A 23,042-nucleotide genomic window follows, 5' to 3' on the forward strand; every position below is an offset into this window, starting at 1 on the left:
TAAGTATCGTACCTTTCTTACTTACTGTTGAAGTGCAATTCAGGTTGCGAAGGATTCAATTTTTCTATTCTATTTGAACATTTACATCTATCCTCTATTACATATATAAAATTACATTTTATATTTAGGACGGTAAAAAACCAAGTTGCTCACGAGCAGTTCGATATTCGGTTCATAAAAATTCAGTTTGTGTTAATAGTTTAAACAAACCAAACTCGAACGAACATGAATATAACCGTGATCAACTAGTTAACGTTTTCTAACTATATATGAGTACGTTTAATTGTCGTGAACAAAATTGTATAGACCACAATTAAGAATTCGTATAGGAGCTAAATTGATTTATAAATAATCCTTTTCTGAATCTTTCCAAAACATTTTAGCTGATTTGGACACTTATATCTCATAAATCCTATTGATTAATATAAAGCTAGAAACTGATTTTCAATAAAATTATTTATATTTATATAACTTATATGCACAGTTTCTTCTTTACAATTTACATTCCTCATCATTTAACTAGAAAAAAACAAAAGAAATTTTTTTTGCATCTTCCAAAAAGTTGGACAAAACCATACCCCTCTCTATCAACTTACAAGGTGAAGGGATTTGATGGTGGATGAACAATAGGGACCCTAGACATAGACACATTCCCCAAAAGCACATTAGGCGCCACAGTATCTTCAATAATCACAGGGTTCACCTGCATCACCTTCTCCGGTACGATCTTCTCACCATCAACCTTAGCCAGGACCTCGAAATGCATCCTGACAGACTCGGGTTTCGTTCTCCATTCCGGAAAACTCGGAGAATCAAAACCGTCTCCTTCTTTCAACTTCTTTTCAGCTTCAAATCCGATCTTCACGAATGTCTGTGTCGACACATCGGCTTTTACTAATTTAAATGAGCCTTTCTTGTTTGCCTTCGGACCCAAGACGGAAGCGAGCAGTTTTTCGAAACCGACCAAATTTGCATTGGAGCCGTTTAGAGAAGCGAAAGGCCACATTGTGGTGAAATGTTTCGGAGTGAGTATAGTTGCTCCTTCTCCGAAATCAACAGGCGCAAGAGCATCGGCTGGTTGAGATTTTGCTGGTGAGGATAACTCTACGAGACCTGGCGCGAGGCGTCTTAGCTTGAGCCTATTTCTGGAAGATGATGATGATGATGACGACGGAGAAGTGAGGGAGGTGGGACCAACAATGCGGAGGGATAAGGGTGGAGCTTCTTCTGTGTGAGAAGCACGGCGGAGGTGCTCCGCAAGTGCTAGAAGACCAGAGGCAAAACCGTTTTGAGTTCGATTAAGGGGTAACGGGAGATCAATCGGGTGGCGTAGGCTAACTGATCTAGCACCCGCGACTGTAACGACAGCGCCATCTGCTAATATTACTTTCTTCAGGACACCCGCATCCACATCATGCTGCAATGGCAAACCGACATATATATAATTAATACAAATAAATATCACATTAAATGAGAAATTAACTAACCTCAATTCAGTCTATAAAGCTACAATGAACAACATATCAATTAAGTACAAGAAACAGATTTACAAAAGCAAATAAAAATCAATGAACCTCACTATGCAATTAAAATCCTCACCATTAAATCGGAAAATGCTATGGCTTAATCGACTTGATAATGAACTATTATTTACTATCATTACACTGCATAATGCCCTTAATCCATAATACTAATTCCAATATCAGAGGCCATCGGGATAGTGTTCTGGTTGCACATATCATATATGCAAATCAAAAATTCATATGATATTTTGAATGCGTATGCAATCAAGGGTCTGCATTCAGTTCGAAACAAACCATAAAATGCATCCAGCCGAATTAAATTTACAAAGGATTTAAAAGATTTCAACCAAACAAAACTAGTCAATGTGGTTTATATTTCAATTTAATTTGTAACAAAACTTGATCGAAAAACATAACTTCCAAAACCGGAAAAATAAACCCGATTTTTTTGATACCATCAAGTAAAAGTAAACCAAATTTATCGATTTGGTTCGGATTTTGATCTCCCATAGTTATATGATAATCAAAACAATCTTAAATTTTTGCCAATCCTAATATCTTAACAATAAATCATCAAAATAATCCATAATCAACTCTCTAATCATCAAATCATCCACCAAAAGCCATAAACTTTCCCATTCAAAATCAAACAAAGTTCACACACATGAATTAAACTCAATTAAATCAACTAATAATTTGAAAGAGAGGATTAAAAAAACATACCGGCAACGAAATGCGCATATCCTTAGCATCCTGAATCCAGATCTCCATAGGTCCAGCAAGCTGAAACGGAGCCAAAACCGGCAACCCGTTATCCGGATTCCGTTTCCGCTCCACTAACCCGTGTCCATCATCACCAATGCCAACAGCTCCTTCATCTTCTTGAACCCTAAAAATTGGCAAATCAACAAATTCCCATCTATTTACATCCTCCAATAACTTAAACGGAAGCACCTGATTATCTACTTCAATGTCAAATTCATATGCCACTGCATGTCCTACCAATGCATCTCTTATATCAAACCCTGATATCTTAAAATCATCCGCTTGAAACCCTAATCCTTTTACAATTGCCTCCTTCAAATCCTGAAATTCCCAAAAAAATCAACATGATTAAATTAACTTGGGGGTTTTAATATCATCAAAATTGCTCGGAAAAGCGCGGAAATTTAGGATTTTATATGTAATATGAGATTAGATCACCACAAACATTATACGTTGCGATTTAAATGTCGATTTCGCTAAATAGAAAAAACAAGAAAATCAGAAAAACTTACAGAAATAGCTTTAGGAGGAGAGTTGATGTTAGGAGAGGAGAGAAGAGCAGAGGAGAATGGCAGAGTTGTAAATAAGATGAAAATTAAGGCTGATAGATAATTAGCAGTGGAAGAAGCCATTGTTATGAATAGAGAGGAGGAGAAGAGAAACAAATTGGATTGAATTGAATTGATCTTTAAATTTTTTATTTTTATTTTTTGGTTTATAAATATATAGAGAAGATTCTGGAGGAGTGGAGGAAGATCTAGGTGGTGATGACGTGGAGTGAAGGAGCCAATGGGAGGAGAGAAAGTGATGTGCAAGAGAAATTTGATTGGTTTATGTTTAAGGATTTGCGTTGCGATGACGTGGAAGAAATTTTTATGGGTGTCATAAATTTTCGCAGATTTTAACGGTTTCTCAGTGTTGTTTTTATTTTTTCAGATGCTGTTAGTTATTTCTGTTTTTGTAATTGTACGACGCCGTTTTAACTGATGGAAGTCGCAAAAGATACGGCGTCGTTCGCCAAAATTAAAATATATGGCTTCGCCCGGGTTCGAACCGGAGACCTTCAGTGTGTTAGACTGACGTGATAACCAACTACACCACGAAACCTTATTGATAAATAATTAGAAACAATGTATATAATTAGGGAAGGATCCAAGAATTTTTGATGTGATTATATCATCTACCTCTTTGCAAGTTCATTGAAAATGATTAAAAATGTTAGGAATCAACGGATCAAGTGAATCGTCGGTAAAATCGGACCGTGGTAAGTCAAGATCCTCGCTCCGTTGAAGTTTTGTTCATCTTGACGAATAAAAGACACTTTTAATGAGATTCATGTTCTTAATTTTTTTTTTCTTTTTTTTATTTGTATTTTGATTGTTTTTTATTTATTTTTAAATTTGAAAGATGATATGTTTAATTTTTATAATATAATTTCTTTTATTTTGTACGTTAATCATTATGAATGGATTTGACCTAAAAAAAGTAATGTACGGTAACCTTTTGAAACTAGAGTAGATCAGCACCCAAAAGTCAGCAATATCGATCTGCCCATTCTTATTATTTTTTGGATTGAGTAATACGGATTATGAATGATCACAGAACATGTATCATATATAAGTAATATATTAAGATTAGGAACATAAAAGTCATTAGTAGATAAAATCCAAATATCTATATTATTGTCTCCATATATTATAAATTTATAAGTATGCACTATGCAGACATGGAATTAAAAATAGTAGAAAATTAATCACTTTAATATATTACTTCTATATCATTTCATATTGATAGCATTATACATCTAGATTAATTAATTTGTTTAATATTTTAATAATCACTTCTCATTTATGTTCAATTAATTTGAAAGAGATGTATTTTGTTTGTCATGTCTATCTTCTAGGTAATCCATTAAGCCTATCATATCAATTCAAATAATTAATAAAGGAATACACTATCAATTAGGTAATATAATAATTTATTAATCAATGAAGGTCAAAAATACAAAAAACCCTCGTAGTTTTCATAAAAATACATATCAGCCCTTTGATTTTTTAGGATATAATTAAGTCATTTTTGTTTTAAAATATAACAAATAACCCCTTTCGTCCTACACCATTAGAAACACTATATATAGCTGACATGTCTCTCATAATCATATAGGAAAAAAGTTCAAAAATAATTTTAATGTTTAAAATATTTATCAAAAATTTGAGGGGGTAAGTGTGCCAAAAGTAAATTAAAAGGGTGTATTTGTTCGATTTTAAAACAACAAAAATTTAATTATTCAATTTTAAAAACACAAGAATTTAATTGTGCCCAAAAAAATAAAAAAACTGATTTGTAATTTTTTTTTAAAATCGAGGATTTTTTTATAACTGCCATTAATAAAACAATCAACTTTAGTATACATGCAATACATACAAGTAAAAATATTACACTTTCATGTGAAATGCGAGTTTGCATTTGATTAATTAGGTTAGATAATAAATAGACAAACAACTACTATATATTATACTTGGTTCAATTTAATAGTACCTAAGTAGTCTAATTGGATAATAATCATAATAAATTTGATGGATTGGTAACATATAAGGAAGATAATATTTAAATAACATGTGGACTATCAACTCTTTTGATAATTTTAATATAAAAATATAATTTTACATGCATCTCTATAGTTATTTCTAGCCATTTATTTAATAAAAAAGGATAGAATGTTGAATTTAAATCACTTAAGGTATTATAGATAATCAAAAAAATGAAATTCTTTTCATTTACATAAATCAATATAAACTAATTAATTTGGAACACAGCCATAATTGGAACAGGGAAATTTTAGCAAGTCATAATCATTCCATTAAGATTTAAGACCAACCAAATTATTACAAATTACAAAGAAAAAAGAGGCTCAAACAACATATAGATCCCTCTAAAACAACATTGACCAAGAAATTAACACACTACAAATAAAGGCCTGTTTGTCTACACACCTAAAAATAACTTGTTCAACAACTTTTTAGGTATAGAACAAGAAAAATAACATGTTCAGTTGAATCATCAACCCCCCATTAAAAAAAAGCCCAAACAAGCCGTGTGAAATCACCCTTTTAAAACAGGAATGTATTAAACATGGTCACTAATTTATTATTAGTTAGCCATGCAAAAAAAATAAAAACATTCCTGCAAAATTAATTAATCACACAGCAAACATAGCTTAATTACTAGAAATGATCCATGGTGGTGGAGCTTTTCAGGCCTTGTAAAACTTAATTTAATTATAGATGAGAAAATTTTATTCTAATAGTGATTCTTGAATTCAAGAATTCAAGAAATTAGGGTTTCTTGATATCAAGAAAATGATTCTTGAATTTCAAGAAATTAAGTTATTTTCTTGAGTTCTTGATTGGGTCTTCTTCACATGAACAACTTGAGAGCTGAATGTAGATTCTTGACAAGATCCTTCACTGGCATGTTAAATTCAACATCCATCTGCAAATTCTTTCTAAAGTTAATTATTATGTTTTATATAGCTTAAAACATATCCACATAAAGTTTCTTGAAAGACAATTTTAGTCTATATTGCACGGAAAGAAAAATACTGAAAAACAATTTGAATTTCTTTTCTCATAATAGATTATGGAATTTCGCAATGAGGTTAAAAAAATTGCGGTTATTGAACTATAATTTTTTATAATTCAGTTATCATTTCATTTTTTTTAATTTTGTAATCCAACTTTCATTTTATCACTTATATATGATCGATAGAAAATTATATGGCACTTAATTTTTTGGTCGCCACAAGCAATTATTGACTAAAATTACAATTGTAACCTCGCATTTTGAGAAAAACTAAAGTTGGATTAGGTCATCAAAATCTAAAAAAATGAAACGGTAACCGAACTTTAAAAAGCATATAACTCAGTAGTGTTTCCATAAACATAAATGAAAACACCAAAATATAAAACTCGATAAGTTTCCGTATAAAATAGAATGTAATTACCTGAGCAATGATGGTAACATCAAGAGCACAGCTTCCAAATGTGAGAACACTAGTATTAATAACAGAAAGCTGAAATTTCTCAATTTCAGAAATAGTTTTCTCCAAAATTCCCTTCTTGTTCTCACAATGAATTCTTATAAGGACATGTTTGTCACAAATTCTTACTTCAATTTCTGGTAATGGTTCTTCAAAAGAAAAACTTTCATCTGAGGAAGAATTATTGTCTTCTTCACCAAAAACCAGTTGAGATTTTTTCACAATTATTACTGACTCCATTGTTTTCTTCTGTGTTTGCTCCTCTAGTTTCTGAACTTTTTCTTGCAATTGTTTCAAGTATTTTATTGCATCTCCAAGAACTGAAGCCTTATCCATCTGAAAAAGTAAATATTATTTTCACATTGCAACTATTTGTAAATTATTAGTGACTAAAATTTTAGGAGACTATCATGTAATCAAGAAGTAACTCTTAGTCAAAAAAATCAAGATTCAAAGATAGAGTAAAATATTAGGGTTAAATATTTTTGCAGTTACTAAACTATATACTTTTGGAAAAATGATTATCCAAATTTTATTTATAACATTTTGATAATCGAATTTTCATGTTCCTAATAACGAAAGGTTGCATTAATCAATTTCTGGCCAATAATTGTCTATGTGGCTGACGGATTGTTAGATATCCAACTTTACCATGTAGGTAATCCGTCAGTCACACTAGCAATTATTGGTCGGAATTAATTGAGTAACCTTTTGTTGTTGAAAAACTGGAAGTTCGATTTTTGTAAAAAAAAATGTATAGATCAGTACCCTCAAAAATATTTAAGCTTAAAAATTACCTTCTTTAAGCCAGGAACTATAGCAGATAAAGCAATGAATCTTTGACTAAGCTTCTCTCTTCTTCTCCTTTCCGCCATAATATGATCTTGGCTTTGAGAAATTCTACCATTGTTGATCCTCTTAGCTCCTTGGCAAGCCTTCAATACATAATTTTGGTTCTCAAAAGAATTACCTTGAGAAAACATCATATGATTGGATAAAATTGCATGTGCTTCTTCTTTAGGCTTAATTTGATGATTTGTAGGGGCAGAATTGGAAAAAGAAAGAAAGTTAGGGGGCAAATTAGCATTTAGATTATCATTTGGTTTAAGTTGTTTTGTGGGTCTTGAAAGATGAGAAAATGTGTCCATAGAAGAATTTTTGAGATTGAAATTTGGTTGCATGGTATCTCCAAATGCATGAGCTACTAGTGGTAGTAACCCTAATTCATCAAGTGAGTTCATTTGCCATTGGTCAATAAATCTTGGCTCCTCCATTTCCTATAGAAATTCATGAGAAAATTAATACCTAATATATAAATATAATTATGTCTCTATATTTAAAGAAAAAAAATAATTGAAGTTGCTTACCATTTCTGTTAACCCACTAATGGAAGAAATCTCCATTGGAGAAAGCTTTGTTTATGATTGAAATTAATAAAATGGAGAACTCTAATTACCTTTTTGAATAATACCCAACTAATTAAAGATAGCTCTCTTAATCAAATCTCCACTAAATTAGGAGAGTCTTTCTTCTACTATAAAGTATTTTCCAACCTATATAATAAGTCCAACATCTCACTTTCTCATTCTCACAATGATGTGAACAGGCTATGTGTTTCTAGGGGTGAGGAAAAAAATCATTCGACCTAACTGACCGAACTGGTGAATTTTGGTCGGTTCAAATTTACTTAAATGGTTAATTCGGTTTTTAGATAAAAATATTTGGTTATTCAGTTATCGGTTCGATTTGAATTTTAAATTATTCAAATTAATCGAACCTATCGAATTAACCTAATTTTATAATTTTTTTTAAATTTTTTAAAAAATTCTCATAATTTGTCGGTTTTAACCGAATGGACTGAATTAACCGACCTATTCGGTCGGTTTGTTTTTGTAATTTTTTTCCTATCTTATTTTGGTCGGTTCGATTTTTGGTTAAAGAATCTTATTTAGTTGGTTCTGTTACTATTCAGTCGAACGGTTAATTCGGTTAAGGAATGTCGGTTCAATTTCGATAAAACCGACCGAATGCTCAGTGTTCACCCCTATGTGTTTCTTTGTCATCAATAAGGCTAGGAGTATTTTAATGTAGGTTTTGCTCAGGGTTGTGATTCACTTCAAATCAACTCGAACCGAATCAAACTAAAAAATTTATTTTTAAAATTGAAATAGAATTTTGTTATAAGGATATGAAAATTTTGAACTTGGAAAATAATTTCTTTTATTCATATTTTAACCATTTTGACAAATATAATTTTAAAAATATTAACAGACTGATCTGTTAATTTTGACGAGTTAAAATAATTATATCAAAACTTTAATTCAATTAAAATTATGGAATCCGTCTTTCCTAACTGAACTAATTAAAAAAATCCATGGAAGCAATTTATGTCAAACCAATACATATTCTTAATATGATTGTTTTAATTTATAAAATTAATGAATTAGATTGTAAATTTTTTAAAAAAAAAAAATAAATCGAATCAAAACACTTTAAAAATTATAATTTTGAACCGAATGAATTTGGTCCGGTTTAATTCGACTTACACATTCCTAGTTTGCTGACAAATTAATACAAGCCATTTTTTGTTGTCTTGTGGACTTTAATGAGAAACATTACCAACTTAGAGTTGAAATTCTCATTTCATAGTTTTAGCTAATGAGAAAGAAAAAAAATTGTCTCCACCTTTCATATCTCAATCAAATCCTTTTTATTAATATCTTGCTGCATTCCATAAAACCCAATTATTTTTCAAGCAAGACTTAATTAGCCAATTAGTGATTAAATAAATTTGATCCCATGTGAATTTGCTATATTTCACAGCATGATTTCATTGAAAATCATATTAGTGATAATAATCATTAGTTAGTTGGTTTAATTTTATAGAAGTTTCTATTGACTTTTGGGGTTTTTTTTAGCCAATAGTATAATTACAGCTGAGCTATGTTGGTACACACTTGGAAGTTTTATGTGTTAGAGTCGGTGCAACCCGGAAAGCCGACCCATAAAGTGGTCGGTTCATGATTTAATATAGATATGGGTTGAAAATTAAACATGATGTGTACACTTATATTCCATTGCTAGAGAAAGTAGTACTATAAGTTATGTACGGTTGACAAGAAAACAGATAAGTTTTTGGACTTAAAAGTATATTTTAAAATTAAATAATAATTTTATGCTTTTTTTGTCTCATAAATAAAAAATAGCCACTTTTTGTTACATAAAAATAAAAAAATAATATTTATTGTTAATTTAAAATAAAATTATCAAACTATATAAAATAAACATAATTAATGAATTTTATAATTTTTGTGAAAGCTGAAAAGCACTATTTTACGGAGTATAATTTTGTATACTCATAAATATATTAGTTGTATAAATATTTTTACTTTACTTTACCTATCTAAACAAGATAATTTCACTTGGTCACAACAAGGTTTCGTGGTGTAGTTGGTTATCACGTCAGTCTAACACACTGAAGGTCTCCGGTTCGAACCCGGGCGAAGCCATTTAATTAACAATTTTTTGATGAATGAAATATTTTTGTATAGTCACTCTTAATTTGAAATAGCTTGTTATTCAACAATTGTTTTTGGCCTTCTTTTTAAATCAATTTTTGATAAATAAAATATTTTTATATAGTTAAATATTATATCATAATTTTGACACTATTCTTTTACATAATGAAATTACCATTTTTAGCAATTATATACTATATTTTTTTATGAAACATTAACAACAATGATAATTTTTTTCTACAATTATATGGAACGCATTGATTTAAAATTATATCATCTCAATATTTAGAACTAAAAGGATGATGAATCAATATTTTATGGTTATTTTATAGTTACTTATGAGAAAAAAAACACCTATTACTTATATATAATTATTTGATAGTTTATTAAATAATCAATAAGTATTAAAATAAAATAAAACTTTATGGCAACAATTATTTTGTATATATTTAATGGCTTTTCTATAGTTACTTTATTTTTGTTTATTTTATCTATTTTACTGTTATATGAAAATGATTTCATCTAACAGTGAAAAATGGATAAAGTAACCTTTAATTTGTTAGAAATTAATAAAGTAACTATAGAAGATGCATTGGCAAGTTGGCAGAATAATTTTATCTTGGCAGGAGTTTGGCTTTTTTAATTGTGGCCGAAGCATTGAGATTTCAAACGTTGATAGAGGAGCTGTTATTCAGAGACTATCATCATTTCATGACATCAGAAGTTCTTCTTTTAATGATGATAGATTTATTTGGGTGATAGTTTTTCTTAATGCGTTGCTACTATAATTGGGTGACCCATTGGTGATTAATAAGCCCTTGTGGATGACTGTTTTTGCAGTATCATCATTTTCTCTAGACTGGCTCACTCAGCTTGTTGAGGAGTCACATATTTTTGTAATTCTGACAATTCTATTAATGAAGATAAGCCTTTGTTAAAAAAAAAAATTATTTTTATATAGTCACTCTTAATTTAAAATAGCTTGTTATTCAACAATTTTTTTGGCCTTCTTATTAAATCAATTACTATTTTTTATTTTGGTCGATGCTATTACAATTTATAGAAATTGTAATTCAATTTCGTTAATGATTCAATTTACATATATTTTAGTATTTTTAGTGATAAATTAAAAAAATAAACATCCATCTTTCTAAATTTCTATTTTATTTGCATAGTTGTATGCGTATAATTTCAAAAATTATAACTTTAATAAAAATTATCACATGTCAGTCGGGCAATCTTTAGCATTAAACTAAGATCATTGTCAACCTTTAAAATCGAACTAGAATACCTAAAATTAAGAATCTAATAAAAATAGTTTTGAAATCTAATTTCTTTTCTCGTAATATTGTTATTTTTTCTATTAATATATTGATGGAGCGAAGATTTAATTATTATTATTAATAAAAAAAGTTAGATTTAAAGTTTTCACAATTTGACGGATTTCAAGATCCAATTATATATTAATTTGTGGTTTCAAATGCAATTGAAAATAGAAATATGAACTTATATTATTTAACAAATTATCTAATTTGTATTTTTTAAAATGTATTTGTAATATAATGTTTACTTTTAAAATGTATTTTGATAACTCCGTGTTAATAGGAAGGACATTCTAATTGCTTGCAGGAATAAGTACGTTGTTTTTCACTAATACTCTGTTGAGGATTACAACAATGACAAACCCAAGTCATAGTTGGAATGCAATAACCCATGTTTGCTTGCTAAAATAGTTTACTAAAATAGTTGTGTATATTTATAAATTTTAATCCCAGTCGGTGCTAAGTCACTTTTGTAAGAAAATACCTTAAAAGTCCTTACTTGACCCTCAAGCCTATTTCCTTTCCCGTAATGTGGTCTAATTAGGAATCTTATTTTCTATAGGAAGTAAGATATACCTAATTGATTTGGTTATTAAATAGGAGATCTTTTCCAATTATGACTCTACCTTGATGGACGGTTGAGATTAAGTTTTAGGGGAAACCCTAATTGGAATTTCGGTCCTCTCTTCTCCTATATATAGTGCTTTTGGACCATCACAAAAACACACCAACAAACACATAACTAAAAGATATATAGGCAAGAGGAGAGAAACCGAAACTCTTCATTATAGTGTTTATTTTATTATTCCGCATTCGTAATCGCTATGGAAGGAGGTATTCTTCTACCTCTCCTTTATATTAGTCTATTTGTGATTATCATGTTGTTCAAAGATCTTAGGATTCATGTAAATTAACTTACATGTGGTATCAGAGCTTAGGTTATCGAACACATGATTGTCCATAAAATAAAATAGACTTAAATTGTCATAATCAATTTTATACAATCAATTGTAAAATTTCTGTTTTAATGATCGCCTTATTAGTGCAAGAATTTATAAATTATCTAAGGTATTTGCACTTAATCTAAATGACAGACGGAACATTATGACATCACTGTTTTTTGTTTTATAATTATTATTATTATTATTTTTCGGCAACTGCTAATGAATAATCAAGTGCAAACAATTGTAATGTTGTGCTTTACCATTTTTTGTTTATCTTATTGTTTAATTGGCCTTGATTTTAATTTATGGTAGCTGTGTATAATATAGTTGTTGGTAACATTAATGGTTTTAATGATGAAAGTAAAACAAAATATAAACAACTGTTTATTAAACTTTATATATATATAGTCATATTTTTTATGACTCTGCATGCATATGAATCAAATTGCAAATTCAAAATAGAACTTAAACATTAATTTACTTTCTAATTGAATTGTGTACGTGGTATTGTCAATTTTAAATTTATTGTTGTATACATTATAACTGATGAACTGTATTCACTGAGGTTCATATTAAAGAAACTTAATGTGTTAAATTATGCTGTAAACTTCAATTACAGACTATAAATTATAATTTTATTATATTACCATTATTATGATTTATTAGTCAATATATGAATTAATTAATTATCCACAGATAATTAAAAATTATATTTTGATTAATAATAAAGAAGTAATGTATATATAGACTAAGAAAATCCACAGATTTTTTTTATGTCTAATTAGAGTAAATATATTACTTAATTATGCACGATGAATATATATAATGACTCTTAATGGTATTATTTGTAGAATTTATAGTGACGTCCCACAGGAGCACTATATTTTCTTGTCATATATATTCGAATTTTATGTGTTGTTTATGTTTTGAGTGCCTTAAAATTTATTTTATCTCTACAAATTGGAGCATCTTTTCCTGCGCATTTGTCATCATCTGTCTCATCTGTCCCACTTCTCACGGGAATCAACTTATCAGAATGGAAAGAAAAAGTTGAATTCACCTTGGGAGTACTTGATCTGGATTTGGCTCTTCAAATTGAAGAGCCAACTCCTCTTACAGAAACAAGTAATGATGAACAAAAAGCTCTCCATAAAGCTTGGGAGAAGTCTAACAGATTGAGCCTTATGTTTTTACGTATGACAATTGCTAGCAACATCAAAACTTCCCTACCTAAATCGGTAAATGCTAAGGATTATTTACAAGTAATAGAAGATCGGTTTAAGACTGCAGACAAATCCCTTGCGGGGAAACTTATGACAGATCTTACAACCATAAAGTTTGATGGCACACTCTCAATGCATGATCATGTCATTGAGATGACGAACCTTGCGGCAAAACTAAAGAATTTAGGAATGATGGTGGACGATTCTTTTCTCGTTCAGTTTATCCTAAATTCTTTGCCTTCTCAGTATGGACCTTTCCAAATTCATTACAACGCCATTAAGGATAAATGGACGGTGAATGAGTTGGCTAATAAATTGGTTCAAGAAGAGGGCAGGCTAAACCAACAAGGTATTAAGGTTGCACATCTTGTCCAAGGAGCTGGATCTAAAGTTGGGAAAAGGCATAACTCAAGCCATAAAAGAGCACCACCCAAAATGAATGATTCTAATCAATCAAAAGAGAAGAAGGCAAAGAAAGATGGCAGGTGCAATTTTTGCAATAAACCTGGACACTTTCAGAAAGATTGCCAAAAACGAAAGGAATGGTTCGAAAAGAAAGGTAACCCCATGGGTTTCGTAAGCTTTTTTGAATCAAACTTTTCTTATGTTACCTCTCATGCTTGGTGGATTGATTCTGGTGCTAATGTTCATGTTTCAAATTCCATGCAGGGATTTCTTACGACCCAAACCATAAGCCCAAGTGAAAACTTTTTATTTATGGAAAACCGAGACAAAGCGCCAGTTGAAGCTATTGGCACTTATCGTCTTATTTTGGATAGTGGATTTCAGTTAGATTTATTTCAAACTCTTTATGTTCCATCTATTTCTCGTAATTTAGTTTCAGTAAGTAAACTTGATAGTGCTGGTTTTAAAGTTAATCATGGAGATGGTTGTTTTAATTTATTTTTAAATTCTAGCCGTATTGGTTCTGGAATTCTAATTGATGGACTTTATAGATTTAATCTTGCTAGTCAAATTTCTGAAACCCATCTCACCCTGCATACTAATGTTGAAACAAAACATAAGTCGTCTAAAAACGACTCTTATTTCTTGTGGCATAAAAGGCTGGGACACATTTCCAGTGAAAGAATAAAGCGATTGGTAAAAGATGAAATTCTTCCAAGTTTTGATTTTACCAATCATAAAGCATGTGTAGATTGCATTAAAGGAAAGCAAACTAAACATACAAAGAAAGGAGCCACAAGAAGTACACAGCTTCTTGAAATCATACATACAGATATTTGTGGACCCTTCGACGTTCCAACGTTTGGAGGTGAGAAGTATTTCATTACTTTTATCGACGATTTCTCACGTTATTGTTATCTCTATTTATTGCATGAAAAATCTCAGTCTGTGGACGCTGTACAAGTGTTCATAACTGAAGTTGAAAGGCAATTAGATAGAAAAGTGAAAATCATAAGATCAGATAGAGGTGGTGAATTTTATGGAAGGTATGATGAAACAGGACAACATCCTGGACCTTTTGCAAAACTTCTCCAAAAACTTGGAATTGTTGCCCAATACACAACGCCTAGTTCTCCATGGCAGAATGGTGTAGCTGAAAGGCGAAATCGTACTTATATGGTAATGGTTAGATCCATGATGAGTCATGCCAATTTACCAATATCTTTGTGGATGGATGCTTTACGAACAACTGTTTACATTTTAAATCGGGTTCCTAGCAAAGCAGTTATAAAGACCCCTTTTGAACTGTGGAAAGGCTGGAAACCTAGTTTAAAACATCTCCAAATTTGGGGATGCCCAGCTGAGGCTCGAATTTATAACCCACATGAAAAGAAATTGGACTTCAGAACGATCAGTGGTTACTTTATTGGTTACCCTGAGAAGTCCAAAGGATATAGGTTTTATTGTCCCAACCATAGTACAAGAATTGTTGAAACCGGAAATGCTAGATTCTATGAAAATAGCAAAATCAGTGGGAGTGATAAAGTACAAGATGTGATCATTCAGGAAATAAGGGTACCTATCCCTTTACCCTTAATTCCGAAAGGTGTTGGAAATCTCCGAATTGTCGAACAAATTGACAATGAGGAATACCCAAACAATGATCCACAACTCCATAATGAGATTATTGCCAATAATGATCATATGGCTGAAGCACCAGAGGAACCAGCATTAAGAAGATCTACTCGTGAGAGAAGATCAGCTATTTCTGATGATTACTTGCTTTACCAAGTAGAATCTGATATTGGGATTATTAAAGATCCGATTTCATACAAACAAGCCCTTAAAGATGTTAATTCTAATAAATGGATTGATGCCATGAAAGATGAATTAAAATCTATGGCTGAAAATGAAGTCTGGGACGTTGTTCAATTGCCTACAGGACATAAGCCAGTCGGGTGTAAATGGGTCTTCAAGACCAAATGCGACTGCAATGGCAATATTGAACGACATAAAGCTAGACTTGTAGCCAAAGGTTTTAATCAGAAAGAAGGCATTGATTATACTGAGACTTTTTCCCCAGTGTCCAGGAAAGACTCTCTTAGAATTATCTTGGCATTAGTAGCTCATTATGATCTCGAGTTACATCAAATGGATGTGAAAACCGCCTTTCTTAATGGAGACTTGCAAGAAGAAGTCTACATGCGTCAACCTGAAGGCTTCATTATCGAAGGTCAGGAAGACATGGTCTGCAAACTTAAGAAATCAATATATGGACTGAAACAAGCTTCGAGGCAATGGTATCTAAAGTTTGACGAAACCATTACTGTTTTTGGTTTTAAGGAAAACATTGTTGATCCATGTATATACCTCAAGATCAGTGGGAGTAAGTTCATATTTTTGGTACTGTATGTATCTTATTGGCCAGTAGTGATCTTGGTCTTTTACATGAGACTAAGCGTTACTTATTTGAGAACTTTGAAATGAAAGATATGGGCGAGGCATCCTATGTGATTGGAATAGAGATATTCCGTGATAGATCACTTGGAATTTTGGGACTGTCTCAGAAAGCCTATATTGATAAAGTTCTTGAAAGATTTGGCATGATGACATGTTCTTCTAGTGTTGTTCCATTGCATAAAGGAGACAAACTTGATCTTGATCAATGTCCGCAGAATGAATTGGAACGTAAAGAAATGGAAAGTTATCCTTATGCTTCACTTGTTGGGAGTTTGATGTATGCACAAGTTTGCACGAGACCTGACATTAGCCATGCAGTTGGCATGTTAGGCAGATTTCAGAGTAACCCAGGACTCGCTCATTGGAAAGCTGCAAAGAAAGTGTTGAGATATTTAAAAGGAACAAGAAATTACATGCTCACATATAGAAAATCAACACATCTACAGATGGTTGGATTTTCTGATTCAGATTTTGGTGGATGTTTAGATTCTAGACACTGCACTCTTGGCTATGTGTACCTCTTATCTGGAGGTGCAATATCATGGAAAAGCCAGAAATCTGAGTTGCTCTATACATCTACTATGGAAGCTGAATATGTGGCATGTTTTGAGGCTGCAAATCAAGGAGCATGGTTGCGAAATTTTGTCTCTCAGTTCGGGGCTTTGAGCTTTATCTCTAAGCCTTTGACTATTTACTGTGACAATAATGCTGCAATCCAATTCTCCAAGCATGATCGGATATCTAAGGGAGCCAAACACATGGACCTTAAATATCTATCACTGAAACAAGATGTTAGAAGAGGAAAGTTTGTCATTCATCACTTAGGCACGAATGATATGGTTGCAGACATATTTACGAAAGGACTACCTCCAAAGCCTTTTCAGAAACACACTGAAAGTATGGGCCTTGAAGATAGCTCCTAGTTATTACTTTTCTGACCATTTATTATGTCTGTATTTGACATTTATTATTGAGCTCTTAATAGAATTCTACATCTTTTTCATTCTGTTTTCCATTGTGTACACATATTATTTTTTGGACTAACGATAACAGAATTCGTCTTTTAAGACATTATGGGACCATTATGAAAACTCCTGATAATGGCCTAATTATGATAGTTGTTAATGACGTGGTACATGGAAGGAAGCATGTTGCAAAATGATGTAACCGCCATGACTCACATTAACTACTAGATTAATCAAGGCACTTATGACAACCGACTAAAGACAGGTTTATCTTTTTATGCGCTCCTTATGATTTCTAATGAAAATATTAATGAATATTCCTAAAGACCAAGTGGGAGACTGTAAGAAAATACCTTAAAAGTCCTTACTTGACCCTCAAGCCTATTTCCTTTCCCGTAATGTGGTCTAATTAGGAATCTTATTTTCTATAGGAAGTAAGATATACCTAATTGATTTGGTTATTAAATAGGAGATCTTTTCCAATTATGACTCTACCTTGATGGACGGTTGAGATTAAGTTTTAGGGGAAACCCTAATTGGAATTTCGGTCCTCTCTTCTCCTATATATAGTGCTTTTGGACCATCACAAAAACACACCAACAAACACATAACTAAAAGATATATAGGCAAGAGGAGAGAAACCGAAACTCTTCATTATAGTGTTTATTTTATTATTCCGCATTCGTAATCGCTATGGAAGGAGGTATTCTTCTACCTCTCCTTTATATTAGTCTATTTGTGATTATCATGTTGTTCAAAGATCTTAGGGTTCATGTAAATTAACTTACAACTTTCATAGGCAACTTTGCGAACATTCAAGATATTACATGTGTAAAATTGAATTGAAATTGATAAAAAAATTGAACCGAAAAATTTAGATACGATTTGAAATTATAAATTAATAGTCAGATTTATCAAAAAAATAAAGGCTTAATGACACCAAAAATCATAAGTTTTAGTTGTTTGGCATATTTAACACATACTTTTAATTTTGGCAATTTCAGACATAAACTTTCAAATTTTTTGCAAACTGAGCTACCGATTGAAATTCCGAACTGAGATTGTCTATGTGGACATCGGAGCTGCCACGTTGCATCATTTCTCTCCACGTATTAAACTCACTGTTTTGTGGAATATGCTTCTAAAAAAGACACAGTTTTATGCTTATCAAATTAACCCTAACTTCATTTTTACCATCTTCTTTCTCTCGTTCTGAGCGCTAACTGTTTCTTCTCTTCTCCATGATTATGAAACCATAAAGCAGAATTTGATCATACATGTTCTTCTCTTCTACGATTAGGATAAACTAGAAATTAGTGTTCTTTTCTCTTCTACAATTAGGGAAAATCAGAAATTGAAAACAGAAACTACAATACTTATGTTGGTTCGCTTTTTTAGTACTCCGCTGCCATTGGGAGTTCGAAATGGAGACTTTCTAATTTTCCACAGATAACAGAGACATATAATATGGCACAGGTAACAGAGATTTTTAATTTTGGTGTGTATTACAATTTCAATGGATACTTTGTGAAAATTGGTGGTCAACCAGTGTACTTTAAGGGTCATGTTAAGTATAATGATGGGTTTGATATTGATAAGGTTAAGTTGCTGAATTTTGAAGATGACATTAGGAAGTTAGGATATAGTAAGTTCAAATTATACTATTAAGTCCCTGGTGCGAAACTATCGTCTGTGTTTAGAGAATTACAAAAAGAGTGTGATCTAATGGAAATGTTGCAGTTCATAGGGAAAGAAGGATAGTTATGATTTTTCTAATTATATGTTGAAGGGGAAAGGACTGGGCTTGCTGAAAGGGAAGGGGCTCTGTGTGATGAACGAGAAGGGTCTGTAGTTACTTATGGGGAAAAGAATGTGCTTGAGAATGTGAGAGATGTGAGAGATGAAAATGTTGAGAATGTGAGAGATGAAAATGATGTTAATGTTAACATTGAGGTCCACAAATTATGATAGTGAAATAGATTCTAACTATGTTCCAGTTGGTGAAAGTGATACTGGTGACGGTCTTGAGGACAATGAGCTTTCTAATGGTGAGGAATATATTCAAGCTAGGGTAGAAACAACTAAATACAAGAGGGTAAAAGTTGTTGTGTTTGAAGCAAATAGTGTAAGAGGGAATGAAAGGTCGACACGGCTCAATAGTCCGCCAAATGAGAGCCATGATGCTATGGATTGTGTTGATCTACAAAGTGCATATAAAAGTGATTTTGAGGATTCTGATGGTGATGTGGACTCAAATAGCAGCGATGATGAGCTTGGTGAGCTAAAAACTAAAAAGAAGAAAAGAAAGGTTGTATATGATCCTATGCGATCCTAAAAAGTTCAACTTGAAGCTTGGCATGAGATTTGAAAGTGCATATCAATGCAAAGAGGTTATGAAAAGATGGGCTATAATTAATGGCTGTAATATACAAACGTTGAGAACTAATAGTTTCCAACTTGAAATGAGATGTGAAAGTGGCTGCCCCTGGAATTTCTTTGGCAGTATGATTAAGAATGAAGCAAATTTTTCTGTCAGAAGACTGGAAAGCAAGCACTTATGTGCTCGAAATATCAAAAATCGCCAAGCAACTTATGTCCGGATTGCGAAGGACTATATTAACCGACTTAGAATAGATCCAAACTGGACAACAAAGGATTTATAGAATGACTTTCTTGAGAAGTATTGCTTGAAAGTAAGAAAATGGAAATGCTATCGATCTAAATGGAAGGCCCTAGAGCTTCTTAAAGGGACAATATTTGAGCATTATGCCATGTTACGGTCTTACAAAGACGAGTTGATGAGGGTTGACCGAGAAGGGAGATTTAACATTCTACTTGGTGATGATTCTGTTTTTAAAGGGTTTTTTGTCGATTTTAGTGCGTTAAAGAAAGGATTTCTCAGTGGACGTTGACCAATTATCGGATTCGATAGTTGCTTCTCGAAGACTTTTTTGGGTGGGGCTCTGTTGACTGCCGTTGCTAAGGACGGAAATAATCAAATGATTCCTATTTGTTGGGCAGTAGTAGAGAGTGAGAACGGATATTATTGGACATGATTTTTGCAACTCATGCGCGAAGAACTAGGGATTAAAGAAGGTTACAGATGGAGTTTTATGAGCGATCAATAAAAGGTAAATTTTTAACTGAATTGTAACATCTATTGTTTACTGTTTATGTATACTTAGTTTCACTTGCTTTTTGTACTTTGATGTTTATTATTTACTGTTTATACTTCCATTGGTCAAATAAAGATCCAAGTCAGTTTGTGGACTCATACTACTCGGTCCAACGATATATTGAAGCCTATTAGTTTGCAATTGAGCCATTAAATGGAAAACAATGTGGCCTTCAGCTGAGGGGTACCCAATTAAACCCCATACTTATAAAAAGATGCCTGGTAGGCCTAAAAAGAAAAGAGCCAGAGCAGTACAGGAAAAGAAAAGGGGCAAGCTGGCAAAGCATGTTATACTAATGTCCATTAAAGGACAAAAGAAGACTCATTTTTGCTTTTGAAGTATATTTTGATATGCTGTAATTTTGTAGCTGTAGATGAACATCTTCGTAATGCAGCAACTTGGTTTTGAATGTTATTAACTTATAGCTGTAGATGAACATTTTGTTAATACATAAGTAAGTAGTTTATAGTTGGAGATGAACAGCTTGTTAATACAAAACTGTTTTATATGACCAGGCTGTTGTTTTTAGTTGTTGAATTGTCATAGAGATTCAAATGAAAATCCATGTAATTAATCAATGCTTGTTAATAGCAGCGTCCCCTTGTTACATGTATTTGGTTCTCTTCAGTTTATCATTCTAGGTTTAATACATTAAGCTCCAACCTGCATTTTAGTTTACAGTCTAAGCTCCAACCTGCAGTAATTTCCATTAGGTTATTGCTGTGAATTACAAGTATTGTTCAAGCATATTGTTTTATGTGAGATCATTATTCATCATAAGTAATTGTTTGGTGCTGTGAATTACAAGTCAGGGCTGAAGCTTATCTGTAAGAATCTAATAGAAGGTGAATTTTAACACAACTAAAATGTTGAAGTTTATAAACATAACATACAATGAGACAGGTGATTGAATCACAAACCAAATAATATAACAATCTTCAAACTAAATTACAAGGTAGCCAAAACTAAACAACATTACAAAGCCAAAATAAGTTCAACCAACATCACAAACTAACAGATGTTCAAACTAATTAATTAAGCCATTAACAATAAATAAAGATGTTAAAATGTCATTCTCGCTGTGATAATCATGAACGCAGCCAACATGATGGAAAAAAAGCAACAAGTCATTCTCAGTTTCTTCACTTTGGCATTCAATTTCTTCCTTTCCCGAACTAATTTGACTTTCACTTCATTCAAATTATCCACCTTCTTATCAAACAATGTATTCATTTCCACAAGCTCCACTTTTTTTCTCTGCAAATCAACTGCCGTCTTTTCAACTTCCCTAATTTGAATTGACATGGTGCTCACAATATCTCTAGAGGCTCTGGCTATCGCTGAACCAACTTCAGCTTTGTTCACCAAATTCCTTTCGTTTTGCTTTGACAATGTCAGTTCCCCTTCTAACATCTCTTTTTTCTTCGAAAACTTCACAAGTAGCTTTTCCAAATACTTTGGAGTTTCTGGATCAACCCATTCCATAAAGTCGTAATCATCAAACTACCAGAAGTAAAACCCAATTCATTTTTAAGCAAACAAATATTTCACAAACTCGCAATCATAAAATATTTTACTACAAAAGAGTTAATAAATTTTTACTTACCCGTCTGTATGGGCATTTCCAAAATCTCATGTCGGGGTCCTTATCAGTATATGAATCGTACTACATAGCTCTTGTTTCATGTTGACATTCCTTAACATGAATTGAGCTTGTAGAAGAGGCGGACGAGAATATTTCATTCGTGCCTCTTACAATAGATCCTACGTGAAAATCGCTAGATGTGCAAAACAATCGTTTACGGTCCGACATTAAAGAAAGGAAAGGAAATGATCTTTCAGTTAGAAGAAAAAAAAATCGAGAACGAAGAACTAATTTTTGAAATCAATTTGACCTAATTAAGGAGAAGAGAAGACCTAATTTTCTATTTAGTGGAGAAACAAGAAACGGCTAGGGCTCAGAACGAGAGAAAGAAGATGGTAAAAATAAAGTTAGGGTTAATTTGGTAAGCATAAAACGGTGTCGTTTTTTTTCTTTTTGAAGCATTTTCCACAAAACGGTGAGTTTAATACGTGAAGAGAAATGATACAATGTGGCAGCTCCGACGTCCACATAGGCAGTCTGAGATTGGAATTTCAATCGGTAGCTCGGATTGCAAAAATTGAAAGTTTCTGTCTGAAATTGCAAAAATTGAAAATTTGTATTAAATATGCCAAACACACTAAAGTTTATGATTTTTGGTGCCATTAAGCCAAAAATAATTTTTTTTTGATTTAGTTTGATTTTAATAGTAAAAACATTAATTAAATTTTTATGCTAATCAAATTAAAAAAAAAAATCAAATTGAGTAGATTTTGATTAAAGTCCAAAATGTACAAGTTTTGAGCAGCATTTTGTCAAAGTCCCGAATTTAATTTTTTTTTTTATAAGCACTCTTTCTTTTAGTAATTAAAAAACAACAAAACTAAATCATTTATTGTGTTTTTTATAGTTTGTTATAAAATTAGTTCAATTTGATTTAAAATAACAACTTCAACTCGAATCGATTTGGAATAGGCCCTAAACCGGGTCTTCAACGGTTCCCAGCCGGTTTTGCTCCAGTTTTGGATTTGACCAGTTCCGGGCTGGATTTTATCGGGCCGATTCGCTCATGGCCAACTCTATATGTCTGGATGTTCATTTCCAGCAGCTCGGTCAAGTG

The 23,042-nt window shown here is 31.9% G+C and overlaps 2 protein-coding genes and 2 non-coding genes across 4 annotated transcripts; 1 reads left to right on the forward strand and 3 right to left on the reverse strand.

Moving 5' to 3' along the window:
* Positions 1-441: 441 nt before the first annotated feature.
* On the reverse strand, positions 442-2,991 carry LOC126661395 (protein TUNICAMYCIN INDUCED 1). The gene is made up of 3 exons (XM_050355240.2): positions 2,801-2,991; positions 2,247-2,609; positions 442-1,417 (listed from the first exon to the last, which is right to left on the reverse strand). The coding sequence occupies exons 1-3, from the start codon at positions 2,918-2,920 to the stop codon at positions 593-595; spliced, it is 1,308 nt and encodes a 435-aa protein (XP_050211197.1). The 5' UTR covers positions 2,921-2,991; the 3' UTR covers positions 442-592.
* A 330-nt stretch (positions 2,992-3,321) lies between these two features.
* TRNAV-AAC (transfer RNA valine (anticodon AAC)) lies at positions 3,322-3,395 on the reverse strand. The gene has a single exon. It is a non-coding gene; the product is annotated as a tRNA-Val (tRNA).
* A 1,729-nt stretch (positions 3,396-5,124) lies between these two features.
* LOC126660911 (transcription factor bHLH18-like) lies at positions 5,125-7,839 on the reverse strand. Its single transcript, XM_050354628.2, has 4 exons — positions 7,695-7,839; positions 7,125-7,604; positions 6,292-6,663; positions 5,125-5,780 (listed from the first exon to the last, which is right to left on the reverse strand). Exons 1-4 carry the CDS (start codon positions 7,728-7,730, stop codon positions 5,706-5,708), a joined length of 963 nt encoding a protein of 320 aa, XP_050210585.1. The 5' UTR covers positions 7,731-7,839; the 3' UTR covers positions 5,125-5,705.
* Positions 7,840-9,762: 1,923 nt separating this feature from the next.
* On the forward strand, positions 9,763-9,836 carry TRNAV-AAC (transfer RNA valine (anticodon AAC)). The gene has a single exon. It is a non-coding gene; the product is annotated as a tRNA-Val (tRNA).
* Positions 9,837-23,042: the final 13,206 nt, after the last annotated feature.

The sequence above is a fragment of the Mercurialis annua genome, linkage group LG8 (genome assembly GCF_937616625.2).
Source record: "Mercurialis annua linkage group LG8, ddMerAnnu1.2, whole genome shotgun sequence".
In the NCBI taxonomy this organism is placed as follows: Eukaryota; Viridiplantae; Streptophyta; class Magnoliopsida; order Malpighiales; family Euphorbiaceae; genus Mercurialis; species Mercurialis annua.

Bases quoted from the DNA above. Each gene is read 5' to 3' on its own strand.
- LOC126661395 (XM_050355240.2), bottom strand. From the start codon at position 2,920: ATGGCTTCTTCCACTGCTAATTATCTATCAGCCTTAATTTTCATCTTA. The intron at 2,610-2,800 runs GTAAGTTTTTCT...TGGGAATTTCAG, and splicing joins CTCCTCCTAAAGCTATTTCT to GATTTGAAGGAGGCAATTGT. The intron at 1,418-2,246 runs GTATGTTTTTTT...TTGCCATTGCAG, and splicing joins ATATGCGCATTTCGTTGCCG to CATGATGTGGATGCGGGTGT.
- LOC126660911 (XM_050354628.2), bottom strand. From the start codon at position 7,730: ATGGAGATTTCTTCCATTAGTGGGTTAACAGAAATG. The intron at 6,664-7,124 runs GTAATTTTTAAG...TTACTTTTTCAG, and splicing joins TAGTTCCTGGCTTAAAGAAG to ATGGATAAGGCTTCAGTTCT. The intron at 5,781-6,291 runs GTAATTACATTC...AAGAATTTGCAG, and splicing joins ATGTTACCATCATTGCTCAG to ATGGATGTTGAATTTAACAT.